This window comes from Haemaphysalis longicornis, unplaced genomic scaffold (assembly GCF_048455015.1).
Source record: "Haemaphysalis longicornis isolate Haplotype H1 unplaced genomic scaffold, Haemaphysalis longicornis Haplotype H1 scaffold_10, whole genome shotgun sequence".
NCBI lineage: Eukaryota > Metazoa > Arthropoda > Arachnida > Ixodida > Ixodidae > Haemaphysalis > Haemaphysalis longicornis.
Genome location: NW_027526204.1, coordinates 103,474,565 through 103,492,885, shown reverse-complemented (window position 1 = coordinate 103,492,885; position 18,321 = coordinate 103,474,565). Strand labels below are relative to the sequence as shown.

Here is an 18,321-nt window from a genome sequence, read left to right as displayed (position 1 = left end):
AAATTGTTGTCGCAACGGTCGTATTATCTTTAAATAATGACGTCATTTGACGTCTCAGCCAACCGAACTGCGTGAAACGCCGTTTCCTTACGTCCATAGCACACGATACGGCTATTACGTCGGTAGTCTGAACATAGCATTACACGTTACTAGAGACGTAGCCGTTGGGTATACGCGCTGCATTTAGAAAAATGGGTGAGTAATTAGCTTGGATGGATAATGATGGGAGTGGAGCAGCCAGCCGAAGGTAACGTCACGGACAAGCTTGAAGTTACCAATGGTTTAAACGGGCCATGAAGACAACATACGCGCTCGCTTTGTTAGCAAGACCACTTTGTCCCCGAAAACAATGGTGCCCATTCAAGTCGAACTGCAAACAAATGTTAAAGATATAACAGAGAAAACAAATAAAGCAGTTGCGACTTCCCAGCAACGTTCTGTAGAAATCTGTGACGTCACCAAATCTTGTTTGTGCGATTGGCAACCGCCAACCAAAGCCACCGCCACAAAACATGACTGGGCGATTTCAGTTTTGTTTGTTCGTATCACTTTAATGCTAAGGCGCAGTTAACACACCAATAAAGTTGTTTTTCATGCTGGCCTACATGACGTCACTCCTGGACATACTACGTACTGAAGCAGAATTGCGAGTCGGGCTAGTTGGTAAATTTGCACGCTGAAGCCTTCGAAAAGCTTTATTTACACAAACATGAGAGAAACCGAACAACAGTACAACCTCTCATCCTGTTGTTCGGCTTGTGTCACGCTTTCAGTATTGCGCTTTTTGAAGTTTCGAAATATATACTACGTCGTTGTATAGCAAAATTTGAAGGGTTTTTATTATTTCTTGTGTGTTTGCTTGAAAATCATTTTTGTAGATGGAATGTAGCTAAATAAGTTACTGAAGGCTACTTCTTTCAACGTGAACAAACGTAATTTGTTTTCATGGTCCTTTCAACATACCATACCCAATTTAAGCCGAAATTTTCTAACTTCTTATCTCATTTGCCTCGGCGTCGAACCTTCACTGTACATAAAAAAAACAGAGCTGGGCGAGTTGGTGTAAGCTGATGTCCACGAGGTGCAAAAAGACACGGACGAGAACACTGAGGTATACACAAACGAGGCGCCCTGTTTGTGTATACCCCATATTTTCGTCTGTGTCTTTTCTCGCCTCGTAAATATGAACTTCGCTGTGCAGCCTCCGAAACGAGGATGACGACATTTACTGCAGCTGAAACGGCTCTCTTCGACTCCATTGGGAGTTGTTGAGCAACATACGCGCCGGCAAGTGTCAAACACCCCGGACAAATCCATCAGGCTGAAGTGAAACAACAACAGGTATACGTCGGAAGAAAAGACGCTGTCAGCGTAAAAATGAGATATGCAGGGGCCCCTGTCGTCTCGTTTATTTTATAGTCCTCGTAGCAGAACCTTCAGTCCCAGAGAAAAACATCCTCTGTGATGGTTTGAACCTGTGAACTGTGCTGCGGTGTAGTTCTGACGCCTTATCTTAGACACCATGCTTCAAGCGCTCCTAAGATTAGCCTGCGTGATTTCAGCTGTTAGCAGTGGAAGCAACGCAGAGTAAGTGGTTTCGTTCGCTCATTGGAGCCGCCTTTCTTTCAAAACCAGCCGACATAGCATGCATGCCATGTTGTTTTGCTCAAAACAGAAAAAAAAATCCTCAGCCTTTTGGCTCTGTCAAGAAGGACGAGCAGCGAAGCTGTGGTGTGTTTTAACTCAATCGATGCATCTATGCATCTTTGGACGCGTCGAACCAACGAATAGTTTTCGTGACTGCTACCATTTGGTGTGATTGATGCGTTCGGCAACCACAATAGCATCGTCTCCTTTGTCAATGCGTGCAAACGATGCTGACTATCTTAATACAAATAATGCATGTCATGGAGCGTTTCAGTACATTCGACTGCATGGACATCACTAGTAACGACATCCCTAACAACTTCACTGGAGATGGTGACTTTTATTTCGGTGGTACAATCGCACGCTTATATATCGAACAGAACAATGAGGGGTGTCCATACAAAAACAATTCGTATTGAAAGAGCTATACGGGCAAAACACGAGTTTTGGTTCATTAAACAGATCGATTTATCCTGATAACGATGATACGAGTTTTGTCACAAACTTCATGCAAATGATGGAGATATTAAAAAACACGTGAAGCACTAATGACTCCCCAGCCACTTTCGGATAATTTCTCAATGACGTCAGAGACTTTTTGTGTGATTGGTGGCAGCCGACCTTAGCAACCGCCAAGTGCAGTACAGTGCACTGGGGACTCTAGTTTCATTTTAATATATTGCCATGAACCATGCATTGGGTTTGTTTCTTTATGTTTTATTTTTACCGCCCGGCTGCGCCGGTCTGTGTTATCTCAGTGCCAAGGGAAGCGCGTCTTCCATTCTTTCTTTCTGTGCCGCATGTGTTATCTGTTCTCATACGGAGAGCATTTCTATCTAACGTGAACAGCCCGGAATAATCGTCTTGGATCTACAATGTTCTGGATGCGAATCGACTGTTGGAAAACCACGCGCGCCGAAAGATAAAAAGCCTGCAGAGCAGACGACGGGGTATTCGACTCGCCGTAGCTCGCATGCCTATACGTCAATTTGTTGGCTGCTGCCACGCCGCCTCTGTATTCTTTGAGTTGTTAGGGGAGCACAAGTTCGTTCCAATAAACGTGTTTTTTTTTCGAAGACAACTGCATCGTCTGTGGCTTCGTGGCAATATCGCCTGAAAACAAAAGTGCAGTTCATGCACCGATAAATATCTTTTTAGTGGTCGCCTTCATTACTACATTTCTACATATACTACGTCGTAGAACGAAAGCTGAACATTCTTTAATATTTCTTGCATTTTCCGAATAAAAACCATCTCACACAGATGGAATTAGCTGAGTGAGTCAACTAAGGCCACTTCTTTCAAATTGAGCAAGATTGTATTTATCTTCATGACATGTTTCACAACAGCTTCGGTTGAGTAGGACCGGGTGGCAGTCACCGAAAGAGACCTTCGGCCTGAAGTAGGTATCAAACACCTCACGATGACGTATTTCTTCTTCACGTTTCTCACAGGAACTACACGTCCCTTTTTCTGTCACCTTACATCGCGGCTGGGAAAATCACAGAAGCACACCGGCTGAGCAAGGTCGATTTGTTCCAGAAAAAAATCGGGGCTACAGCTCACTCCGGCTACATCACCATCCACGGGGACGATTTTGACAACCATTTGTTCTTCCTTCACGTCCAAGCATTGGTATGTTCTGGACGAGCCCGTTTGTATTTCTTTTAGAACAATGTTTTAGCACTATGTGTACACGGCACTTAAGTTGAGATGCCACCAAAAATACTGCTTTGCTTTTCATCAAATGCGTTAGCAGTTATGTTTATTAAAACCAGAGCCCCCACTTGAAATAGCAATATTTCGGTATTATAGAAATGCTTGCATAGTAACGTCTTGCCGGAGGCGCCAAGTCGGCACACTAGAAAAACCTAAGAGAATGGTTGCTATACTTCAAAATTCAGGGAAGCTTGGACTCACGCGCAAGGCTTGAACGCTGAAGCTGCTGTAGGTGAGCATTGCCGCACACATAGTTAAGTTTCAGTATCATTGTTTATTTGCATGGTTGCGGTGCTAGTGATCGTTGTCATACGCATCAAAGAGGTCGTCGTTTTCTGTGGGGCGAGTGGTGGATACAAAGTCATTCTCAGCATTCCAGACTTACACCAGCTCAACTGGCGAGGCTTGCACTAAGTTGTACAAGGCTTGAACCATAGCGAAGCTACGGGATTTCTTTATACGTGAACACCGAAGGACACCTCACCATGCATTTGCGCAATTTTGAAATTGTTTAATTTACATGCTTCGTCGTTGCGCGTTGCCAGGCAACAGCTAGGCGAGTGCGTCGTCGGCTACCGTGCATCCGTCTGCTGCTGACGCCCCACCCAACATTGCGACTACTTCGGAACTAAACAAACATGCTGGATCAGGGATCCTGCATGCTATGCACAGCGGCTGGATGCACAGACGATGACGGTACGGAGAGAATGTTAGCGCACAGAAGTCTGGGTTCTGCCTCACGTGACCTTAGGCTGCGGGCTGCGCCGAGCAGCCGCAAAGCAGCGTGAGCGAGAGGAGAGGACCGCCTCTGCTGCTGCGTACTGCGGACGCCTGTGCGTGCCGCTTCTTTGCGCGTGCCGTCGCGCGTCGGCTTCGGTGATTCTGAGGATTTGCAAGCGTGGTCGTCCTTCTCGAGGGGCAAGGCGCCAGAGGAGGGCCCCAGAAGCGGCGGCAAGCTGCAGCAGCAAAACGTGTAGTAGTCATCGTCATATGTATCGATATCGTCACGTTCCTCATGCCAAGCATTACATGAACGGTAGCGCTTGATGACAGCGCTAACGTTTGTTGGTTTCATTGTTTTGTTTTGTTTTGTTTTGCCAAAGCCACTGCGCGTGCCCGTAACGCTCGCCGGTCTCCGCGAGGCACGGAGCGCTCCGCATTTCTATGGTAATTTTTCCCAACACCAAACTTACGGCTTGTACAACAGCTCCGCGGTTAAAAACAGGTGCAGTAAGCACTTGCTGTTATAATTACGCTGCCCGGGAGTGCGTTTCTTGTCATTTGAAGAACATACATTCAAAACATTGTGCACGGGCTGTTACGACCTGGTTTTATGCAGGTCGTAAGCTATGCAGTAGTGCATTACTGCATAGCTTATGCGTTGTGGCGAGTGGAACACCCGTGGAGAAGGGCCCGAGCGCGCACCAGTGGAACGCCGTAAAGTTGAATGTATTTCCGTGGTAGGGGCGGCCGACTAACTATCGTCTTTATACGACATTTGCCACGATGGAAGTTAGCAGATGAGCGGCCAATTTCTTTGTTTTGTTTTCTTATTTTGTTGCAGCAAAATTCCAGCAATGGGCCTCTTCTCCTCTGGCTACAAGGAGGTCCGGGACTGTCCTCACTGTTCGGCCAGTTCCTCGAGATCGGGCCGCTCGGCATGAATGACCAAGGTCACCTCTTCATGAGAAATGCCTCGCTTAATACCCGGGTGAACGTGGTCTACTTAGACCAGCCCGTGGGAGCAGGCTTCAGCTACACCAAGGGCTTGCTGGGATACGCGAAGGACTTGGACGATGTGGCTGAGGGCGTGCTTGAGTTCCTGAGGCAGTTCCTGCAGATGTTCCCCGAGTACAAGAATCGGGAATTCTACGTTGGAGGAGAATCCTACGGAGGTGAGTAGGTAATGATATAGGCTACGATGGTGTTAAACTAGTTCCTAACGCATGCTAAAGAGTGCTACACAAATTAAGAGGCTTTTGAGTTAGATTTCTGCATTTGTAATGACGGGGGTGATGGGGCTAATTGGGCAAGTTGGTTGAATTGCGTGGTTTGAAAAAGCGCGCAAAAGCGGGGACAACATGTAGAGGAAAAAAATCAGGAAAAATTCTTTCTTTGTGGGAATAATAGTGTGTTGTCATTTAAAAACAAGCCAGGGCCTGTCTGGTTTGTTTTTTGCCTACTCTTACCCCGTCATTTTGCGTGGTTTTCTATAATGATGGGGTCATTCACAAGCAATCCTTAGCGCTTCTACCTTTTGGCTATTCCCACGTGTTTCACGCAGTCTGAAGTCTCCTGATGAAACTATTTCCTTCTGTGAATTTACTTCAAGCTGGTAAGCAAGTGTGGCATGTCACAGATGACTCCAAAACATCCACTTTACATACATCCAGAACAATCCTAAAATACAGCACGGCTAAATAGGAACCTCTCCACGCAGTCGCACATTTTCTGAAGCACAAAAAACAATTCAGTTCATAATATATTCACCTCTTTCACACTTTCTTTAGAGAGGGCCTTTTTTCGCTGCACAGTACTTTCGGCAAGGGCTATGGCGGCCATTTTAGTGGTCATTATCGCGCATTTGACGATGTGTTCTACTGGGAACAGTGGAGTCGTCCTAGAGTGCCGAGCGCTCTCGGTGGCCGTGAAATTATTTTTTCTATGCTGCAAACAATTCACTATCCCCAAACCTGCACATTAAAAGAGTCAGCTGTTAACGTGCCAGTAACTACCCATTAAATATGTAGAAGGAAGTTAGGAAAAAAAGGTTAAAGAAAGGTATTTTTCAAAAAAAGCTGGTAAGCGCCCAGGTTTGGCGCCTAAACGTGAAACGCGATAGCGTTACCGTAATCAGCAGTGAGGAAGGATCTAAACAATGTGGGGGGGTACGACCTAGTACGGTGCGCAACACCCCTGTCTATAACACTGAGTTCAACTTCAACTGGTTACCTCTCAAAACTGCGGACTCAAACTTGCCACAAAAGACGTTGAGGTAAAAATATATTGCCGAGACTTCAGAATGACACAATAGTTTTCTTCAAATGTTTTTCGGCTAAGGCAAGATGAGGCTATAAGTACGAAACATGTGTTATAGACAAGGGTGTTGCCCTCTGTACGTTATTCTTGATTAAGTCTTTCAGCGGGAAAATATTTGGACGAACGACGTGAACGGCGGGGTCATGGCACATCTCCCTGTCGTTCGCCTTCTCATTTAAAAGTCTTGATCAAGAAATAATTTGTAGCCCGTAAGGCACAGTTATGCGGCAGTGACCATTACATGTCTATCAAGAGCGCGTGCGCGCCACGGCGCCGTACACCATAACGCTGACGTCATAATCAGCGGCTTCCCCGCGGCTTCCCCGCGGCTTCCGCGAGCGGCGAAAACTTTCCGCTTCTGCTCCCTCGCCATCTCGCACGCAGAGCGACCCAAGGGTTTCATTGCGCGCCGCAAGGTGGTGCTACGATACTTTTCCCTCACGGCCAATGCCACCGACAACACCGGATTTTCTGCTACGCGAAGCCTTTAACGTACGCCGCTGCGCGTTAGTGGGCCACCAGGCCTAACACATGCCGTCCATCTTTGCCTCCTTATAGCAGGTAAAATTGTACTATCGCTTCCTAAAGAAATTGAGAGATGCGCGAAGCTAAAAGTGCGTCCAACTTTCGCTAAAGGAGCGTCCAGTCAATTGTCAAACCTTCAAAAACTCAAACCCCAAACGAAGAATGACCTCGCGCGACGGTTTTTTGTACATTAAGTAAACGCATCTACGAACGATCCCATAAATGCATACCGACACGTGGTTTATGAGATAAAGGCCTACTGTTGTACTCTTCCTTCGTGATCGATGCGTGTATTATCTAGAATCGTTCCTCTCGCGATTTTCGACTAACTGTTTTGACACAACGGGATCCCAGTTTCACGAACGCGCTGTGTGGCCAGAGATCTTATCAGAGCTTTTCGGTCGACCAAATGGTCTATAGAAAAAATGGTGTAATTTTTTGGCAGAACGCCATCGGTCCCACTCAGAAAGCTTGTGCTTTAAAAACCGCCTCTTCGAGTTTCATTTTCAATGGCCGTCGTAACTATGAACCTTGATCAAAATGCTATGAAGCCGCATTATCAAAACTTCAATAAGAATTTCTGCCTCTTTGCAAGGCCAGAGTTAGAAAACGCGCTGCCTTGGCCAATACGCACCCCTCTCGGCCTGACAAAGAAATGTGAACAAGAAACACGACAATTTCTTAATGAAATCCCATTTGATTGGAGGAAGCTCGCAGCCCAAGGAGGGTTGGGATTATACCGTAGTTTCGCGCGTGAAACTCGCCCCTGCATATAATCTGCCTCCCCACATTCAGCCCGCCGGAAACGAAACTCCCACCTCCCCTTGCGGGAACCCCTGTTTAGATGCGACGCGACGCATAGGGGGTTCACGTTGCAGCGTTGGACAGCGGAGGAACGGCGCTGGAACGATGGAGCGGAGCGGCGCAGCCACCGCGTTTTATAGCGCGCATAACGGTGAGGGGACGCGCCGGCGCCAGTGCGTCTGTCGCGGCTACGACGCAACACAATCCACTTTAATCCAATCCAAGGCAAGCCAAGCCAATCGAATCCAATCCAATGCCCCACGCGAGAGAGTGTTCGCTATCGGAGAGGAGAGGGGGTGAGCGGCGGAGAGCGCAGCTCGCGCAGCGAGGACAATGGCGGAGGGGCGGACGCCGACGACAACGCCCACGACGCCGGATGCAGGGACCAGGCGAGTGAATGAGATGCAGTCGCATCTTAAAAATGGCAGCATCTCCACTCCGTGCACGATGGCGAGGGTGGGGAGTGCGGGGACTCGAAATGAGATCCAAGTTGCGCCCCGAGTGACATCCGATTTGCGCCCCGACCGTCATTCAATTTGAGCCGTGAGTTGCACCTTGATTATTCCCTAAATTAAGCTGCAACTCACGGCTCAAATCGAATACCGCTTGATTCTTGCTTGATGGTGGTGTGCGCACGGATAGACGCGAATGGACATTGGGAGGTACTCCGCACCGTTATAGACGAGGGAGTAAGCCGTTTGGCTCTTGTGTACTTACTCACGGTCGTAGCCCAATCGGTAAGTTGACTGACACTAACTCTGTCCGGTCTACCAGGCACAGGATCGAATTCTGCCGGTGCTTGCGTGATTTTTTGCTATTGTAAATGCTATGTGCACGGACATGGACGGACATTGTGCGGTCCTAAGGTGATCCGCACCTAAAATGTGGCTGATCCCTCTTTCATAGGAATCGGTAAAACACGAAAGTGAGATGTGCCTTTACAGGATCAGTTGAATGTTTATTCTCCATCAATATGGACTTGCACATCGCTATTTTTATTTCTTCGACATGGCACCGTCAGACTTATCAACATTAGACACTGGATTGCATGCGCCGGAGCACCGCGTAAACTCGAATTTAACCACACGTGCTCGCAAACCATGCGAACGAAACCGAACGGGTTGCCAACGAATCTTTTGGCGAATTCAGGGTTAAATCAAATTAAAACAAATCAAATCATTTATTTGCCATCATACATAGTAGATGCAGCGAACAAGCTTGATTTGCGAAACTGCCTTGTGGGTGTGCTTGGCAAGCGACAACCTGCTGGCGCGTCGCTTTCGCAAATGTGCGACCACTGCATCCCTGCTCCGTAGAGTGTACGGAAGATGGTTACGTTGCGACGAGCTTAGATGACGACAAATGTCGGCGCTCATTAGCATCGTGATGCACTACTTCGCTTCACCTCTCGTAGACGGCAGCCCCATCGAAATAGAGGAGGTTATAAAAAAAGATATATGGCGCGTTCATACGGCTGTCTGCGCTTCAGCTCGTAGCGGAGTCGGTAAAGCCCCTTGCACCTCTCGTTGCGGCAAGAGAGTACCGGAATTCTGGCGCAGCCGCGTTTTTCTGGTGATTCCATTGCCATGACGGATATGACGTCATTCAGATCTTGGTGGACCCGCACAAAACACTTTCGTGTTTAAATAAATCCTTGCGTATTTCCTGCACATTTCACACAGGAAAGGCGGCACCAAAGCTACTGCCTAAGCAACACTACATACTATGTAGACAAAAAAGCGTATATTCAGCAAGTATTTTAGCGTATATTTAGCGAGCGTATATTTAGCTTCAAGGCGGAAGTCACAATTCACTAATAAAACAGTTGTTGGAGTCCGCTCGTCCTTGTTTTTTCTTCCTTATCCTTCTATGTTTTCGCAATCGCTGCCATGGAAGGCTTAGTCAGTGTTACTGCGCAGGAGCTTCACGGTACAACGCGCATTGCGGTGAAGCTGCACGAATAGAAAAATCCCGCGCATTATCCGCACCCCTACTTTGCCACAGACATTTTCGCATTTTTGACGTAGGTCATACGCGCATATATACGGTAGTAAAAGAATGGGATAGTGGGGTACCTTCAGCCATGGATGCCATCTTGGGTGTTTGTAAGGCTCGCCTCAGACTGCTTATCACAGGCCTCTTTAGATGTTGTTCTCATTCCAAACAACTTCCAAAATCACGAAGTTGGAACACCTAAATGTTCAATTCAGAAAAAAAATGAAGATTTTCCTTCGAGCCCGCGTGTATCCAAATAACCCAGTTGGTATGGATCAGCTTTGGTGCCAGTCAAGTGTGGCAAATAGCTGAAATATACGTTCCTGGTGAGATTTTTTTTAAAGTTATTAAAGAATCTTAAAAAAAGATGGACGCCATCCCACCCTGTGAAATTGGATATCCAGCGCAGCTGTTGGAAACCGCTACACATGCTCATGAGGAAGGGTTTGAAATGTCACTCGCTGCCTCGGCGGGCTTGTCCCTTGCACTCCGCTTCTCTGGCGGCAAATGCTGGGTCCTGACGCATGCTCTCGGCGTCTTGGGTTAGAACTTCTGTGTCCTGCCTAGCCTCACGCAAGCGCTAGCCCTCGAATGACGTCAACCTCGCTCCCTTTCGAGTGTAGCTGCAAACCTAATCTTTTCCAGAACACATGGGCGGTTCGGTTGCGTTTGTTCACCGGCGCCTTATCATCCCTCATGCGGTTTCTATTCTTGTTTGTGTTTTTTACACCAATACAGACCTCTATGCTGCCCCACTGATTAGCCTGACGTATGCGGCCGTCTTCTTAGGCTAGAACTGCTGGGTCTTGCCTGGGTTTTTGTGTTCACGACACGAGATTTTCCGACCAACGAGAGCCTGCTAACAACTTGGCTGTAAAAACATAATAGAACGTCTAGAGGACTCAAGGCAGATGACCAGCTGGTTCACGAGTAAAAACTACCGAGCACTGATTCCGGGGTAAATTAATTCTACGGGGTGAGGTAAATTCTCCCACAGGCCCACCTGCTTCTTTTTTGGGCGTGCGCGCTCAAACCCACGCACTTCTATTACTACGGCGAATAGCGGCATCCTAAGCAACGAAAGTCAAATGGCCCTGAGCACGCCGCCAGCCCCGAGGACCTATTGGCTTCTTCAACAGGATATCGAAACATCTTTCAATTTTGCCCACGCACGTTTTGTTTCTCGCGCAAAAACTAAAGCACACTACCTGACGAAACGTTCAAGAAACACCTTTGGAATGCATTGTGTACTATTGTCACATTTGGTGACAAACTGGCACAACTTTGGTAACCGCTGCTGTGAAGAGGACACCATTCACGCATTCTTCGCGGTTTCATTTAGGTCATGTAAGATAACACGCACTAATTAGAACCACTAAAATCTTAAAAAGGTTGTTTGAGTCCATGCATACGTCGCTCTGTGTTTTGTACGTGCGTCCTAAAAAATCGACCTTGTCCTGTTGCATCGCGAAATGCAGGGTTTTAAACGAGTTTTAGTTTGGAAAAGCTCCGCTCCGCCAAGAAACCACGAATAACATCGCGGGTGAAATCAAAACACGCGTAAGTATTGTTCCACGGAAGATTCATACCCACGGTTGACGAGGCCCACCGTCTCTGACCGAAGTTGTAATACAGGCAGACAACCACATGAAAACATGGCAAGTAGTGTCGAGCAACCTATTCATTGGCAGGGACCGCAAGAACCGTTTCGTAGTCGCGGGCTCCCAGTGCGAGCAAAGGGAGGTTTATGTTCGGGCTAGTTGATATTCCGTAACTTTTAGCTTCAGCGCACAAAAAAAACATGGACAAGGAAGACAAGGACAGGGCGCTTCCTTGTCTCGCCTGTCCTTGTGTTTGTTCTTGTTGGTTTCCGTGCGCTCGAGGGGGAGTCACCTGATCGCATTCCTGTGGGACATAATAATTCATAACCCGCGAGCCTAAAAAAACATCGTGTACGATACGAAAGGTTTCACAAATTCGTATAAATGTCCATAACGGTATAGTTTACTTCGTTTAGAAATGTGTCACATCTTTTCTGAGATAAAAATAAATACAAAACGCATTTTCATTTATCTTGTTTCAATAGACGGCGCTTGCTGCCTATCAAGCAAGAGATTTATTTTTTATTTGAGTGCAGAAGTCACATTTCTCTGAAATAAACAAACTAGGCCGTTGGGAACATTGGTGTATATTTTTAAAGCTTTTGGTAATGGTACACGGTGTTTTTTTAGCCCGTGGGCCAAGTACGAAGTACCATAGGAATGTTATCTCGTACGTCCCCCTTCAACTGAAAGCCAGTGAGGCCACGTACAATGAGGCCTGCAGAAGTTAAAGTCCAATAATGCTCTTGCCTTCTGCTGGCCCTGCCTGTCCACGCCAAACCTCCATACGCGTTACGCACCAAACCTGTTTATGTTTCGACAGTACTAATTCTACATTCCCTGTTATCTTTTATTGTTTGTTACAGCCAGATACACTGTGGGTATAGCACATACCTTCCACACCACCAAGCAGCCACGTCTTCCGCTTCGACTTCGCGGAGTCATGCTTGGCGCCGGCTTCCTGGGTGACCTTCTGAAGGTGGCGGATTCCTCGGACTTTCTCTACCAGACTTCTATGATAACCAAGAAAGAGCACGACTTGTTCGCCGAACAGTTCCGAGACATGAGAAAAAAGGCCACAAGACTCATGGGCAAGATCGGTGCCCTTCTGATCCTCATGCGCACCATATTCACGGACAAGAAGAAACCGACCCTCTTCCAGACGTTGACCGGCTACAACAACCACGCGAGTGCCCTCTACACAGAGAAGCCACTGAACATGCTCAAGTACGAACAGTACGTGCAGACGGACGAGTTTAAACGAGCCGTCCACGTGGGCAAGGAGGTCAAGTTCGAGGAGGCCAAAGACCAACTGACACATCACCTGGTGCAAGACTACTTGACCGACATCAGCGGCAAGATTGAGGATCTGTTGAAATGGTATCCCGTGTTTTTTTACACGGGCCAGATGGACACGCTGTTCCCGTCGAGGAACTTGCAGGACTACTTCCGGTCTCTGAACTGGACGGGTGCGGAGGAGTTCCGGAAGAAGCAACCCGACCGTTGGAGGGCCTATGAGCATTCCCACTCCGCTTCCGGGTTGATTACTAAAGTGGGCAAAATGATGGAAGTTGTGTTACTCGGCGCGGGGCATTACGTGGCCGTGGACAAGCCGCAAGAAGCAAATCGAATGATGATGATGTTTATCCAAGAAGCGGAAAAAATGTTTCGGAAAAACTAACTTCCGTTTCCCTTACTTCTTTGCAAAAGTGTCATTTACAAGAAGACACAAAATAAATTAAAGGGACTTGGTTAGCGCTTTGTCCATCTCTTCTGTTAGCATGTCGTATCTCGAACGCTGCTTCAAAATCCAAGAACATCGAAATTTCCCTCACGCTTACACATATCAGTAATGCGAATTTCGAACGTAGTTGTCCAGCTCATTGTATTGCCAAGAAGTTACATTTTACTGCGATCACATACGGCTTTAAGTGAGGCTTGGGTTTGGGCTAGTTGGCTATACTTCGTTTGAAGGAACAGTGCAAAGACGCGGATGACAGAACGTAAAAAAGACAGTACAACCGCAGTACAAGACAGTACAGTAAAAGACAGTAAAGCGCTTGTACTGTCTTTTTTACGTTCTGTCGTCCACGTCATTGCGCTGTTCCCTCAAACGACATACGGCTTCCAATCACCCAGGCATCTAAGAGAACAGCAATGAACATCACATCAGAATTGGTTGTCGAGTAACCGCTCCTGAAACGCCGTATGGAACCGACTAATTCCTGAGCCCTCCCCCCGGACCAAAGGATTCTACGGTGCTCAATTAAGTTCCACAACAGCACTCTGCAACATGGAAATTCTGCCCTAACCCATGTAACTTCATTCATATCACCTTGCGGTACGCACATAACTCCGCCCTCTCACCCTTATTCCCTACCCTTTTCCTTCCTGAGCTTTGGCAGAACCTGACGACCAGAGCCCGTTTGGTTTTCCGGCATTTCTGGGATTTCTAGGGCTGTGACAGCTCGGCGTCCCATGGTCTCCTGGAATGAGGGACCACTCACACATCACCGGACTGAAAATGAAGTTTTTCAGCAACAACAACACATAACCACTGGCTGGCCCGCTTTCACAGCCAGCGTTATCATAACGACGAACCCTTACCACCACGCACGCTTTCCCCCTTAACCATAGTTACGGCCCTAGATAGGCGTTCTACTCCGGGATAGAACGAAAAAGTACCGTACGCTTCTCCGCTCTTTTGCTCCTCACTCGTCCGCCACACTCGTTTACTCCGCTTTACTGCTCGCGCTCACTTCGCTATCACCTTCATTCATTCTCAGCTGCCATTCGCATTTGTTCTCTTTCATCGTAACATGCGTCAGTAGATTGTTCGCGCGGTTACGTCTACGGCCACGGCAACGCTGATGTCGAACTAACTAATTGGCGCTTAACAGCAGCACTCTAATATTGAAAGTCCAATAACTACAAGTGCACGCGTTTTTTAAAGCTGCCAATAAACACACTCTCCCTGTCGCATAAATAAAATTATTCTGGCTTCTTTCCCGCCTTCCCTAAATATCACTACTTTCGAGCAGTGACATCCTGCACTGCTCCGTTCCGATCCCTACATCCAGTTCCAAGCCGTCCGGACACCGCCGAGACCAAAGGACTCTTAACCCTCGTCTAAGGAGCAAGCGGGTTGAAACCCTCCCACGTCTCCCCTCTTCCAACCAACACCTAAACGTTAGTAAAGTCTTGTCTCTCCCTCTCTCTCTTCCTCCTGCCTCTCAAGGGCATAGTTGTCGTGGAATTCTTCAAGGAAGAAACAGAGCTGTCCAATGCGCGCCAGCATATACGTTTGCGGATTCATTACCGAAGTAGCCAGCACGATGGTACGCCTTCTTCTAAAAACATTGTATTACATGAGTGGAAGTCAAATGCAAGACGGCCATCACATTACCGAGTGGTTAATACGGTCTCCTAATCGCAAGATGAGCAGGGTCGGCCTAGGTCAGTGAACTTATGCAAGACTGATACTGCGTAGGCATGCCGTTGTCGTCCTTGAGAAGCGATTCAACTCCTCTTCTGCACTGGGCGACTGGTCATTGCCACCGTAAGAAGTGATAGTCAGCTACTAGATGGCAAGAATGGTTGGTCTTCCTACCCTGTGTTCTATTAGCGCAAGGACAGTGACCCTGCTCTTTAATTTACCTCTTAAGCACTACTCAGGCGGCGGACGAACTCCACACCCTCTAACTCCACAGACTCCCCGCGTGGTCTATGACTGCACACCCCCCGCCTTTGTGCACATGTTGTCCGGACTGGCGGATGCGGCGAGGCTACGTGAAGAGGATGTGGTTGGTACATGCTGGATCCCGGACTTCGTCGGAAATTTGAAAGGCAGAGAGAGGATTCACCTCCTGAAAACCCCCGCCGGAGACGCCGAGCGTATTCCTTTACGTTTCTTTGTTGTTATACAAGCCCATCGCTTCCTGTACACGCCCAGCGCCACCTACTGGGTAGCTTAAAACACTTCATCCATCGTTTTGAGCAACTGCTGAAAGAGCCCCGCCGTTCGTCCTCAGTAGCCCTAGGGGTGGAATCAGAATTTTGGCGCAAACGACTTAGGTCCAAGCCCTAAGTCTAAAGATTTTTCCGAGACCCCTACATTTATTTACTATAAAATATTCTCGTTGCTCAAATCTACGCACTCTTTTTGGAAATATATATAGTTTTGTATCATTTAGGTCTGTTTGGGGGTTGAGCGTGCATATCGACACGTTTAGCTACCGTCAGGTGGGGAAAGCAAGCCCTCAAAGCGGGTGAAAAACAAGTGTGAGCTTCATATCACAACAAATCGCTCTAACGCCCCCTCCTGGTTTTGTCACGTGACCATAACGACCGTGACGAGGACAGAAGTCACATGACAACGGCCGTGTCGTAACTTTCTGTATAGTTGCCTCACCCGAAACAGCGCGAAGGTATTCACGTTTGTGCTACGGTTCTTCGACGTTTGTTTGAAGCCTGAGTTTCTAACTCTCATCGTCGATACTATCCGCACGATAAGGCGTCGTGGCCGGTTACTAAACAAAGTAAGCGCAGCGTCGAACTGCCAACGCTCGGCGCGCGTTGTGCGCTGTCGTGACTTAGGTCACAGGTGAAAGCGGCCTGCTCAGCCCAAGTCGGCGAACCGCCGATAACACGACGACACCGATCCATCTCACGTAAAAATGGTGGCGAAGGTTTCTAGTGCTAGTTCTGCGCTCTCTATCCTACAAGCTACGTTTCCATCACGCACATTTCAATATCAGGCAAAAACGTGTCAGAGTTCACCACACAAACAAATGCCGCGCTGTGGTGTAGCGAATACGATGAGGCGAAAATGACTGTGCGCATCGGAATCTGCAGATTGACGTACTACCACATTCTGCATGTGATCGCGGTGGCTGTGGAGTACATGGTAAATGCGAAAATTAGCGGTGGTAGAGTTCAGGGTGCGTTGTGGCATATCTACCGATTAGTCTTTGCTATCGCCATTCAAGTAGGCCCGCTTACTCGCACGATAAATCAGGTAAGTATAGCATTGAAATCTTGGGTTGTGAACACGCCCGACGTATCTGCTGTATGCGCGTTGCTTATATATGGCCACTGCGCCACTCACTGACTGTTCAGTAGTAACAGTACTAAGAACCCAAAAATACGGTACATACGAGCTTCCAGTTTATGCCTGCCCCATACAAACAACAAATAACCAGAGTGTCGCATTGCACAAAAAAAAACCCGAGAATCGCAAGGCAGTGAAGTAACCTGAGCATTCGTGTGGGTTATTTTAGAAGCCTCTAACCAGCGTCATCACACCTTGGGTGCTTATCACAGCAGTCTATGCTGACGCTTGCTTGCTACTGCGCGTATTAATTTTTACTGGGCTGAAGCAACCGGCACTGTTCCAAAGCGAGACTGCATCGAAAGTGTTTTAATACATTGCTTTTGAAAACAACACAAGAGTAGAATAATGCCCACAGCGAAAAAAACGGCCATAGAAAAGAAGAACAAACAAGCGCGGTTTGTTGTCCTTTGAGCTGCCCATTGTCCTTTTTTGCATTGTATGAATTATGGTTTACCATCTTCCGGCCCCCTTATGTCCTAGCTAGGCTAGATGTGGTGAGCCGCCAAGGACCCTTCAAAAACACTGCGGACAAAAAAATCAGTTTAATGTGGGCATCATGTTTTTAAAAATGCAGTTAGAGATTACAAGCGCTCCATTTTAAAGTACTCGCTTCCGTGGAAAGTGATGTATGACGTGAGTCTGGTGCATTTCAACGACACAAATCATCACCAGAATCATGTATGAATTTCTGTTATGAGTGTGTTAAAGCCTTATGAATGTGGTATTCATGCCTAGAACGACAAAGACAGAGAAAACAATTTATTATCTAGAAAGCCCTAGCCTGGGCCATCATGCCCCAATCTTTTTATAAGGAGACGGCCGGTCTGTAGAATCTCCGGGCCCTCACTAACCCGAAGGCAGTGGGCCGCAGAGACGTGCTTGCATCGACTTCACGTCTACGCTATAATCCGGGTTCAGCCAGTCTTCCCAGGAAGCCATTCCCGGGGGCTTTGATGTGGCGGCAGGTATTCTGCAGGGCACTCCCAGTAAAGGTATCGTACTGATGGGTGGGAAGGGCAGTTAAGTAAAGGGCAAGTGCGGCGGGAAAGGATAACACTTGTATGGGGGATACAGGGTGGGGTAAGAAGAGAAGAGGTCTGTGCTTTTAGGACTATAAATGCGGTTTTACGGGAGAGGGTGGGGTGGGAGACTGCAAAACATTGCGCACTGGCACTTCCGCAATATATGGCCTTGGATATACAAAGCTTCTAAACAAAATGGTACCGAACTCAAGGTCTGCTATGATTCCAAAGAGGTCACTGGCAAGCATCTTCTCACACACACGAGTGCTGGGTGTGTCGCCTCTTACTTTTGCCGTCGTTCCAACTGCGCTGATTTTTTCTTTTCGTTGATCCGAACCAAGGCACTTGAATAGCCACTTTTGTACATTTTATCACATAATGTGATATGTGTTGACCTCTATCCAAAAAATATCCGTGCGTACATCCTGTGTATGTCATAAAGTTTTTCCGGTCGATATACTCCATTTGATAATGGAGCAGCTAGAGCCAAAAGCAAACACTTTAAAAGTTTATCAATCCAACCTGTGCCACCAATATATAGATTCACTCTTGAAAAGGGAAATTATATCAGACATCACGTTATGTGCCTTTTCGAGTTCTTTCCAGATTGATTGATTGATTGATAAATCTTTATTTGCGAGCCTGAGGCGCAGATGTTAGGGCGCCCGCCTGGTGGAGGGCATCCTTAGTCTCCCTCAACATCCCACGGGAGCATTGCAGCCACAACCATGTCCAGCACGACCTTTTGACCATGTTGGAATAGATATTTACGGTCCACTTCCCAGCACGGCCGCAGGCAATCGTTGGATTATTGTGGCAGTTGATCACTTGACACGGTACGCGGAAGCAGCTGCAC

The 18,321-nt window shown here is 47.5% G+C and overlaps 1 protein-coding gene across 2 annotated transcripts; it reads left to right on the top strand.

The window, feature by feature from the left end:
- The first annotated feature begins 1,428 nt into the window (after positions 1 to 1,428).
- On the top strand, positions 1,429 to 13,289 carry LOC144159011 (putative serine carboxypeptidase CPVL). Of its 2 annotated transcripts, XM_077690240.1 has the most exons (4): positions 1,429 to 1,587; positions 3,102 to 3,282; positions 4,931 to 5,261; positions 12,197 to 13,289. In XM_077690240.1, exons 1-4 carry the CDS (start codon positions 1,523 to 1,525, stop codon positions 13,009 to 13,011), a joined length of 1,392 nt encoding a protein of 463 aa, XP_077546366.1. In that variant the 5' UTR covers positions 1,429 to 1,522; the 3' UTR covers positions 13,012 to 13,289. The 2 variants fall into 2 exon arrangements, with proteins under 2 accessions (XP_077546366.1, XP_077546367.1); XM_077690241.1 differs by lacking the exons at positions 1,429 to 1,587; positions 3,102 to 3,282 and adding an exon at positions 4,382 to 4,533.
- The last annotated feature ends 5,032 nt before the right edge of the window (positions 13,290 to 18,321 follow it).

Excerpts from the sequence above, each read along its gene's own strand:
- LOC144159011 (XM_077690240.1), top strand. The coding sequence starts at position 1,523 with ATGCTTCAAGCGCTCCTAAGATTAGCCTGCGTGATTTCAGCTGTTAGC. Across the intron at positions 1,588-3,101 it reads AGCAGTGGAAGCAACGCAGA|GAACTACACGTCCCTTTTTC; the intron begins GTAAGTGGTTTC and ends CGTTTCTCACAG. Across the intron at positions 5,262-12,196 it reads TGGAGGAGAATCCTACGGAG|CCAGATACACTGTGGGTATA; the intron begins GTGAGTAGGTAA and ends TGTTTGTTACAG.